The 10485-nt window shown below is 43.2% G+C and overlaps 1 protein-coding gene across 2 annotated transcripts in view; it reads left to right on the top strand.

Annotated features, from left to right (window-relative positions):
* LARP1 (La ribonucleoprotein domain family member 1) overlaps positions 1–10468 on the top strand; it is a 79591-nt gene extending 69123 nt beyond the window's left edge. The window contains exons 11-19 of one of the 2 annotated variants that reach the window (XM_018571113.1): positions 76–459; positions 2568–2691; positions 2820–3025; positions 3627–3733; positions 5063–5220; positions 5307–5451; positions 5862–5971; positions 8989–9116; positions 9497–10468. In XM_018571113.1, the coding sequence (XP_018426615.1) occupies positions 76–459; positions 2568–2691; positions 2820–3025; positions 3627–3733; positions 5063–5220; positions 5307–5451; positions 5862–5971; positions 8989–9116; positions 9497–9700 (1566 nt within the window). In that variant the 3' untranslated portion in view covers positions 9701–10468. Of the gene's footprint in view, positions 1–72; positions 460–2567; positions 2692–2819; positions 3026–3626; positions 3734–5062; positions 5221–5306; positions 5452–5861; positions 5972–8988; positions 9117–9496 lie in introns of both variants that reach the window. The other variant, XM_018571112.1, reaches the window with a different exon arrangement.
* Positions 10469–10485: the final 17 nt, after the last annotated feature.

The following is a 10485-nucleotide window of genomic DNA, read 5'->3' as shown; positions in this document are numbered from 1 at the left end:
CTCTAGGATGTTTGGCTGCTCTGTGTAGTAATGCCTCCTTTTGAGAGTAATGCCTTTTTTGAATTAACCTAGAAGCCAGAGGACGTGAAGTCCCCACAGCAAGCGATGGCCCCTGCGGTGACCCCTCAGAAACCCTCAAAGGACCAGGACGAGCCAGAGGAGCTGGACTTCATGTTCGATGAGGAGATGGAGCAGATGGACGGCCGCAAGAACACCTTCACTGACTGGTCAGACGAGGACTCGGACTTTGAGATCGATGACCGGGATGTAAACAAAATCCTCATAGTCACACAGACCCCACCGTCCCTGCGCAAGCACCCTGGAGGAGACCGCACAGGAAACCACACGTCCCGGGCCAAGATGAGCTCTGAATGGGCCAAAGTGATAAACGATGGCCTGTATTACTACGAGCAGGATCTATGGACAGAGACATTTGAGCCCGAGTATTCACAAATTAAGGTGAGCAGTCACAGCGGGTAATTCATTCATAGTACAGTTATGTGTTGCATTCAAAGCTGAAATAACCCCAGAGGCCAGTGCACTAAAATTAACATGTCACCTTATCTTACATTTAAATAAGGTTTCTTTTTTTTTATTTATTCAAGCAATTAAACTGTTTAGGTCAGCATCTCTTAACATTAAAGTAGAGTCTAAAGGAAAATATAAACCCCTTTTTATAGTAACATCGGTTTCCTCATGCTTGCATTCCTTTTTTAATACCAAGGGACCTCTATTCCTCTGTGCCTGGCGTGCCAAAGCCTGACCAAAAAAATTAAATGTTTATCAGTGCAATACAAAATTTCTCCAGCAGGTGGCATCCTCGGTTAATTCTAAAAATGACACTCGGTTAGGTAAATCCCTGGAGGGTTAGCGGACAGAACCTTCTGAAAATACAAGAAATACAGAGTTTAACAAAAAAGCTGTGCCATTTGTCTCATGTAGCCTCTGACTATGCTCTGGCTGTTAAACAAAACAAAATACAATTTAAAAGTAAGGTTGACAGAAAAAGCTTTTTGTTATAAGGAAGCAAGGCTAACAAGGTTCATCTGTCTTCTCCTGGTACTTCCATAGAACTGTACTCCACATGTGACCGTGGATTGTGTTCTTTTGGGTTCACTGTGTGCTTGCAGGTCAGCTGCCCTCTTGTGACACAGCAGGTTCTAGGTCCAACTCTGCACACTAGGTTGTCCAGCTGTGACTCCTCTATGAGCACATTCTAGGCCTGGGCAGAGAGGGTGGGACTATGCTGGGCATGAGATGCTAACCAGCTGTGGAAAGGCTCATTGTGCACCCTTGCCTCTCTATACCACAGACGAAGGACTGCTCACGGTACCCTTCAACACAAGTCCCATTATTGAAAAAAAAATACTTTTATTAGATTTATTGGTTTGTTAGATAACTTGTCACTGCTGTTCTGAACAGGTTGTTAGTTTTGTGGTTTCATATTGTGAAAAAAGCTATGAAGAATTTTTTTTGGGGCAGATTTAGTATAAATGATTATAATCTGATAGACAAATGTGTTCCTTTTGTCTCTCTGTGCCCAAACAGAGAACTCTGCTGTACACGTATTGGTGACCGCGATTTTCACAAGTTTAAAAAGTATTCAGGTGTTAATTCATATCCCTTCCGCTGCTGATCTCTGCTTTCTTAAGCAAAGGTAGCACTTGAAGATGGCTGATGAGGGCAGTCAGAGGGGTAAGAATTTTATTCTGCAGGGAAGCCCTTTTAAAAAATAAAATAAAAATGTGAAACTAGCATTTTGTGGATATGGTCAACATTCAGTCCCTTTCGGCAGATCTTGTGAGCAGTAGTTTTGTTGTGTACCTTTTTTAGAATATTCATCTTCAAGTTTCGTGTCCTAGCCAGATGACTTGGACGAAATGACTACGTGTGCTACACTAGAGTTGCCTTGCCAGTGAATGGCATTTAGTTAGGTTGCGTATTTAAAGTTTGTAGCTTTTTGTTACATTTTTTTGCTCTGGTTATCCCAAATTGCTTCTTTTTTTTTTGCATTGGATACATGTAAAAAATAACCTTGCTGTAAATATTGGATAGCACTCTGAAAGGTCAGTTGTGAGTCGAAGGCTGACAATGGACTGGTTCTCCCTGAGAACGATTAGGTGAATGTATTTCTTCACCCTTGAGTCATTTACTTTGCCCATAGATTTGAACCCACAACAGAGGAGGAACACGAGTGTCTTGACAAGTTTATACATCTGCTCAGTTTGGATGTCTGGAAGTGACATTCAGTATTGTCATCCTATCTATTAATTTTGTCTGATCTTGATTTTTTTGCTGATGGGTTTGAAGCAGCCTCTTAATTTGAGACCATAACACTCTGAAAGTAGTAGCATTCTAAGGGACTCACTGGCCTGTGTGAGAAAGATTAGACTTCATGGGTCCTTTTCACAAATGACAGGGAGCATGAGATTAGTGAGCAGATTAACAGTCTTTTGGCTGGGAAGCGCAAGCTCAATTTTGGACAAGACTTGATTCATGATGTGTTTGAGATTTGTATATACATCCGGACTGCCATTTTCACCCTCAGTCTTATTTTTTCATTTCAGCAAGAGGTGGAGAACTTTAAAAAAGTGAACATGATCAGCCGAGAGCAGTTTGACACCTTAACGCCAGAACCTCCAGTTGATCCCAATCAAGAAGTTCCTCCAGGTCCCCCCAAATTTCAGCAAGGTAATAGTGCCATGTGTTGTCTTTCTCATACCTTGAAATACAATGATAAATTGTTCCCTTGTTAAATAGTGATGTGTGGCCATCTGATGAATAGAAAACTTTGTGACCACTTTCCTCCTGTCTAATAGTTCCCACAGACGCCTTGGCCAACAAGCTGTTTGGTGCTCCTGAACCTTCCACCATCGCCCGCTCCTTACCGACCACAGTCCCAGAATCTCCAAACTATCGCAATGCACGAACGCCACGTACCCCACGCACCCCTCGATTGAAGGATCCTACGCTCACGCCACGGTTTTATCCTGTTGTGAAGGAGGCCAGATCGATCGATGCAAAGGTAATGCACTGTGTTTAGGTGGGGTTGCCTTCTTGTATGTTTAAAATTGCTGTATCAAACCCTAGGTTTCATCCAAGTAACATGGAAGGAGCTGTTTTTGGGGCTCAATTTATTATTAATCATTTTTTATTTTTAAATTTTAATTGTATTTACGATGTTGCCGGAGGGAAAGGATTGCAATCTAAACCTAATTTAAAGAAAAAAAGTGTTAAACAAAAATCAGTTGAGGAACTGATCGTCAACAGCGTGCCTTTTGCCCATGCAGAGACTGCTGAATGAATTCAAATACAGCTCTTTTATTATTATTATTAGGTAGTATACTGAAGTTTATGGTTTTCACTTGCTATACTTTTATACTTTTAGTTTTCCTCCTGGCGTCCGCAGGAGTGCAACTGCACACTTTGTAAAATGTTATGGGAGAGCCAAATAAACACTTCCCGGTGCCGCAAGAGCTTTGCGTGTAAAATGGGACCATGAAGTGCTTCAGTTATGCACTGTTGCCTTTTAGCATTTTTTTCAGGCCTAGTAAAGTTCGCTTTAATAAACCTTTTATGAATACATTTCATTGACTTTACTCTTCCTTTTTTTTTTTTTCCCTCAGACGCCAAGAAAAAGGAAAACACGCCACAGTTCTAATCCACCCATGGAGTGCCACGTTGGGTGGGTGATGGACTCCAGGGAACATCGACCTCGAACTGCCTCTGTGAGGTAAGATAGCAGTAGATACAACAAGATTTTTTGCTGATCCCCCAGAGTTTAGTAATGGTGTTCCTTCTATAAACTGTGAGTTTAGATGGTGTACAACAATATGTTTGATCTACAATCAGTATGGTTCAGTAAAGTAGCATGGTGACTAAACAGCTATAAACCAATACAATGCTTCTAATTTAGCACTGGGCATGCAAAAGAAAAAAAAATAGAACTCAATGACTTTTAAGCAACCCTGTCTTGAGAATAATCTGAAGATTGACATTACGGAACAATTTCACTTTAACTGAAATTGCTTGTGCCTGACCCTTATGGTGACCCTATTAACCCTAATGCTTCAGATCAAGTACAAAGATGATAACTTCTGACTTTCCTAATCTGTATACTTGTTGCAGGTCCTTGGCTTAGAAAGTATGGAAGTCAATGTGTTCAAGTCAGCACTCTATGCTGTTTCCAATGCATGCTGTGCTACTAGGTCAATATGTGCACTATTGTTCAGGGTATGTTCATGGCATTGAGGTGCACACTCTGTGAATTTTTTTTTTTTATGCCCAAAACCACAAGTGACTGACACCCTGCAATTTGTTACATGTTGGTTAACAGTGTACCTGTTGTGAAATCAAAAATGCTAAATTCACTGCAGTACCAGGTAGCTGACTGCATAAGTCCTCCACACTTATTTCTTGCCTTAGCATTTTTCAGTCCTGCATAACCCCTGAATGCATACCACTTGAATTAGCATTTGCCAATCCAGGACTTCCTTGAAGTGGCTTTGCCCCCTGTCCTCAACATGGCCACAGCCAGGACAGATATCTAGGCACTCAGAATTTTACTGGCGATTGAAGGTAGGGGGGCAGGTATGTTCTCCAGTATCAGGAAGTGCAGAAATGGTGGGTGTTCTGAGGCTGTGTTGAGGTATTTGGTGTCTTGAGTGCTTACGTTGCAAAGTACATTTTTCAGCTGGGTACCCACTGGTACTTTCCTTGCTCTCCTTCTCAGTTCTAACCTTTTTGTAAGATCCATATTTGATCGTACCACAGTTAAGTCATGGCTTGGGCCTGGCAATTGACTACTTAGACCCGAGCACTGCATGCTGGGAGGAGGTCACATGCTCCCCCTTGCCTGGATGCACTGGACATGCAGCATATCTGATGGAAGGGTGGGAAATGGATGTACATATTAGGAGTGTGACACACAACATGTTAAAGCTAATCTTCTAGGCAAGTATTACTGAGCTGGCAGATTATTGACAGGAATGGCCTTGCAAATGGCCTTGAGTTCTCTGGTACCATTGGAAGTACAGCTGTAACAATTATCTGTTTATTGTAGCTCCAACGCTAGCCCTTCGGAGGGGGCTCCAGCTCTGAGCAGTTTTGGATGTACACCTCAGTCTCTGCCAAAGTTCCAGCATCCTTCCCACGAGCTGCTGAAGGAGAATGGATTCACACAACACGTTTACCACAAGTACCGCCGACGTTGCCTTAATGGTGAGAACTTGCCACCACTTAATGTTCAGGTGAGATTTGCAAGGCCTTCACTGGCAGACGTCCCACTTGTTGTTTTTTCCCCTCAGAGAGGAAACGGCTAGGCATTGGCCAGTCCCAGGAAATGAACACACTGTTTCGATTCTGGTCCTTCTTCCTACGTGATCATTTCAATAAGAAGATGTACGAAGAGTTTCGACAACTCTCTGTAGAGGATGGAAAGGAAGGATACAGGTAGGTGACAGTCCAACCGTACGGCTGTCTTTTAGACTCTGCTAAAGTATGTGTGTTTAGTTAATTGCTGAGATATGTACACAGGGACATAGGTGGAAGAAGAGGCGCTCAGTAGGGTAGCCAAAACCTGCACCATAGAAGTTAGTGACAGATTCACCAGTTAATAGGTTGTGATAAGCAGGAGAGCAATCTCGGCACAGATTGAACCAAAGTTCTGTCTGTTCAAAGGTGGATGTCAATGCAGCATTTAAAAAAAGAAAAAAACCCCATCCTATTAAAAGTGCAGCTGTGCCCTTAGTCACTATTGCTTTGAAAATAATTATTAGTTGCATTATCACTCCCCATTAAAGAGATGTATAAAATGACAAAGTCTAGCTCTTTGTAGAGTAATCCTTAGCATTTCCTTTCAGGTACGGTTTGGAGTGCCTCTTCCGATACTACAGCTATGGTCTAGAGAGAAAGTTCAGAGTGGACATTTTCCGGGACTTCCAGGAAGAAACCAGGAGGGATTATGAAACGGGTGAGTCTTGTAATGGATAGGATAAATAATCAAGGGGTTGTCTACCTATAGATTTATACACACCCATCTTATAAGTAAAGGAACACTTTTGTATGTCAAATATGGAAGCTTATTGCTGACACTGTTTAATACTTTCAGCCACTGACTAGAAAGTAGCATGCAGGTAAGTTCTGACTTATGTGGTTTGTAGTCCTCTGACCATCACACCTAGAGAACAGTTCATGCTACAGCATACAAATATATTTTTGACGATTGTGCGCTTCCAACCTTGTGGCCACATTTTGGGGAGTATCTTTTATCTGTTACAGCATGACTGTGCCTCTGTGCACAAAGCCAGCGCCATGGTTTGATGTGGAGGAACTTGAGTGACCTGCAGAGCACTGACCTCAACCCTATTGAAAACCTTTGGGATTAATTGGAATCCTGATATGCGCACCAGGCCTTTTATCCTTCAGCATTAGTACCTGACTTCACAAATGCTCTTTTGGTTAAATTGGGTACAATTCCCCATAGTTTATATACAGACATCTTTGTGTAAAGCCTTAACGGAAGAGTGAGGGCTGTTATAACCTTAGTGGAGCCAATTCAATATTAAAGACCCTTTTGCCAGCAAATTCATTTCAGCAACAATTTTCTCATAAGATCTGCACATTTGATGTCTTTTATGCATTCTATTTACCCATGAAAGCCTCCTTAGATATCCATAAGGCCTGAGACTGTTATTGTACGTGGGCATCTTGAATGTGATGTCACCCGACTCAGAGCTGTCACTCAAGTGACTAAAGTGAATAAAATGTAGGAAGTGGAGGTGCTAGGTCAGCACAGACAGTAATTAGACTCTCTTAGAAGAGGAGGAGAGGGCAGTGATTTACAAGAACGGAAGGGGGTCTGCTAGGGTAATGACTCTTTGAAGAAGTCAAATTTGCTAGCATGGTCATAGGAAAGTGAATAAAAAGTTGTTTATGGAAAGAACCTCTGTAGGTCAGGGGCTCCCACAATTTTTCGTCTGGAGATCTACTTTTCAAATGACGAGCTCAATGAGATCTACCAACGAAAAAACACCCGCATTCATGGGAGGGGGCGTGGCGGTCCAGTGCGATCTGCAAAAATGCTGGAAGCACTAATGTGCCTGCGTTCCGTGTGCGGGGGGCGTGGCTGCAGTGCCATTGACTTCCATACAACTCCACGCCCCCTCCCGCCCCTGAACACTGAGCTGGCCGGCTTGCATTCCAGTGGCCGAACACTCTGGAACGCAGACTTTGTGGTGTAAACCAGCCCTCTCTATTGGCTCTCTCCTCGCTCTATCCCCTGTTTCTCTCTGCTGTCCCTTCTCTCTCTGCTGTCTCTCCCCTGTCCTTTTCCTACCTCCACTGCAGCAGGTTCCCAGGTCTCCTCTCATGCGCATGTGTCCTGAAAAGAGAGAGAGCAGGCAACTGTCAGATCTTGGCCGAGCGGCTCTCCTCACCGCTCAGCCATGCTGCTGTGACAGCGGCTCCCTCTTCCGCACCCCCGCCGGTGGCTGCAGCGCTTCACTTCTCCTGAGATCACCGCTGCATACAGATGGGGGAGAGCAGCGGGGATCCAGAGGAGAAGTCCCACTTCTCCCAGCTGGCTGAGCCATATTCTGCAATGATGCCCCCTATTTTTTTTATGACAGGTTTATTTTACAACAAAGCTTCTAGGTTATGCTTGATTCAGGTTGTTGATTCCACTCATTACGGCTTCCGCTTCCTGTTACTGGGTTTGTTTGTGCCAGTGCCTGGCTGGCAGCTGGACATTGCACTTTGAGTTGTCTTCTCGCCAGCAAAAGGAATTAAAATTTGCTGGCCTGTCATCTGCCACAGACTGGTGATTTAACGGTGGCAATTACTTTTATAGCTGTGCTGTTTTAATGCCTGAACCCAGTTTTGCAACTTTGGTATTTGTTGGTAAAACTAATTTCTTTGCAACTACTTGAAAACTTGAAGTGTATCCAGGTAAATTGTACTTTTTGTTCAGGACAAAGTGGGCTTTCATTTAGTGGTGTATTAAGTGGTATGTGGGGATACCACATACTGTACATTATGTGCATTATTTGTATCTGTAATAAAGTACAAATAAGTGTTTTTAACCCTTAAAGCAGGGGTGCCCACAATTTTATGTGTTAAGATCTACTTTTCAAATGACGAGCTACATGAGATCTACCAACGAGAAAAAAAACCTCCCTCGCTCTCTCTCCTGCTTTCCTCTCCTCCTCGCTCTCTCTCCTGGCTTCCTCTCCTCGCTCTCTCTCCTGGCTGCCTCTCCTCGCTCTCTCCTGGCTTCCTCTCCTCGCTCTCTCTCCTGGCTTCCTCTCCTCGCTCGCTCTCCTGGCTGCCTCTCCTCGCTCGCTCTCCTGGCTGCCTCTCCTCGCTCGCTCTCCTGGCTGCCTCTCCTCGCTCGATCGCTCTCCTGGCAGAATCCACCAGAAAGGTGTCGGGTAGCTTGGCTCAGCAGACTCAGGCTAATAGGTAATCATGTGTGCACAGCAAAATAAATATACCAAAATGGAATAAAGGGGCCGCCATTCACACCCTTCGGGATCTACCAGGAATTAGCTTTGAGAGCTACTGGTAGATCACGATCTACCTAATGTGCACCCCTGCCTTAAAGAGTGCTTTAGGGTTTTTTAACCTACCTAAAGCACTCTAATCCAAAAGCTGGCCATACATTGCTGAACAAGAAAAGACTACTAGTGTATGGCCACCTTTAATTGCTAGAACCTATCTAGGTCAAGCCCTGATTTAACAATTTCTTTATATTTTTTTTGTATTAAACTGCACCGTGCATGCATTGTTATTCTGAAGTAAAATTTGTGACACTCCATTTCTTTTGGTTTTTTATTAAATTAAGGATGCAATTTTTTTTTTTTTTTTTAAAAATTTTAATCGATCGAAAAAATAATTGGCCATCTAATCAATACTGAAAATAATTCTTAGTTGCAGCCCTACTTGTGTCTTATTCAAGTAATCCTCATTTTTTACTTTACCTCATTCAAGGTCAACTATATGGGCTTGAGAAATTCTGGGCCTTTCTGAAATACTCCAAAGCCAAAAACCTGGATATTGATCCAAAGTTGCAGGAATACCTGAGCAAGTTCCGACGGCTAGAGGATTTCCGAGTAGATGTAAGTATACGAGATTGTACTCCTTAGTAGTAGTAGAGCCAGACCATTGTCACTCTACTTTTAGGTACAGTTGTACCATGTTTTCTACCATAACAATAACATCTTGATTTTTCTTAAAACAAATTTGAATGCCCAAGAAGTGGTGCAGAGACCCCAAATGTATTTTAGGCTGTCAATAAAAATAAATAAAAAATCTGTAAATTTGATGAACCAGACAAAGGCCTTGGCCTACCACATACCTATCAGATAGGGCCCCGTTGGCATGATTGGCACTCCAGCATGACAAGGAAGCACAGCTAACCACTGAACCTATGTGCATGTTGTCAAAAAAATTTAAACTTTACAAGCAGGATTATAACATTTTTTTTCTTTCCTTTCAGCCCCCAATTGGAGAGGATGGAGGATCTCGAAGGCGACCCTCCTTGTCAGGAGAAGGCAGAAGAAGGTATCCTTCACAGTCTTCCAGCAAAGGATCCAGTCATCAGTCCCATTCAGCATCCCACAACTCCAAGGAGGATGTCAAAGGCCAAAGCCAACCCTCCACTGCCACCCCGGATTCCCAGACACCGGGTGGGGAGAAGTAGCATGGATCTATTTGGAGAGATGGAGGGTTTTGGGGAGGGAACATTAGGGAAATTTCCTTAGTGTGGAGGGAGGTGATGGTTCAAACTTGGTATGGACCCTCTACTACCTTTAGGGAAATGATTCTGCTTTAAACAGAGACTCCTTATTCTGGAGACAATGGACTGTTCCCACGGCTTACCTGCCAGGGTGGCGGATGTTCATCCTGCAAAGGAAGAGAATCTTAGTTTGCTTTAGGGGTATGAAATTTTAGGGGTTTTTTTTCCTACCTTCTAGCAGGAACCTGGAGGAAAGGGCTGGAGGAGTTGGGAGGCAGACATTTTTTTCTTTTTCTTTCTTCTTTTATTTTATTTTTTTTAAATTATTGAATTGCTGCCCTCCCTCTACGCAGGGGTGGCCGAACAAGTGCAGGACTCATCTCTCCTGTAACTGCTGAACGGACAAAGCAGAGGTTTGCTGTTACAGGCTCGGGAGGATGAAACATCACCACTCCTATCTGCATCTGAGCTACTTGTATTTCACTCTAGACTCCGCCCTCTTCATCTTTGGCTCTTGGATGGATTCCTCCCCTGGACACAACTGAGGATCCGACAATCGGCCATTAAGGAGGCGCTGCTGCTTTCTTGTGGCTTCTGTACTACAGCAAAACCTTTTAAACCCCCTTGGCACACAGCCCACTGCTTTCACCACAGCCTGCATCTTACTTTTATTTTTCTTTTTAAAGATATATATATTTTTATTTGTTTTGTTTTATTGTCACTGCAGACTGTGAAAGAAAAAAAAAAAA

Source organism: Nanorana parkeri, unplaced genomic scaffold, assembly GCF_000935625.1.
Source record: "Nanorana parkeri isolate BGI_ZX_2015 unplaced genomic scaffold, ASM93562v1 scaffold1681, whole genome shotgun sequence".
Lineage (NCBI taxonomy): Eukaryota > Metazoa > Chordata > Amphibia > Anura > Dicroglossidae > Nanorana > Nanorana parkeri.
Note: the sequence above shows the minus strand (reverse complement) of the source record. Positions and strands in the feature narration are given on the sequence as shown.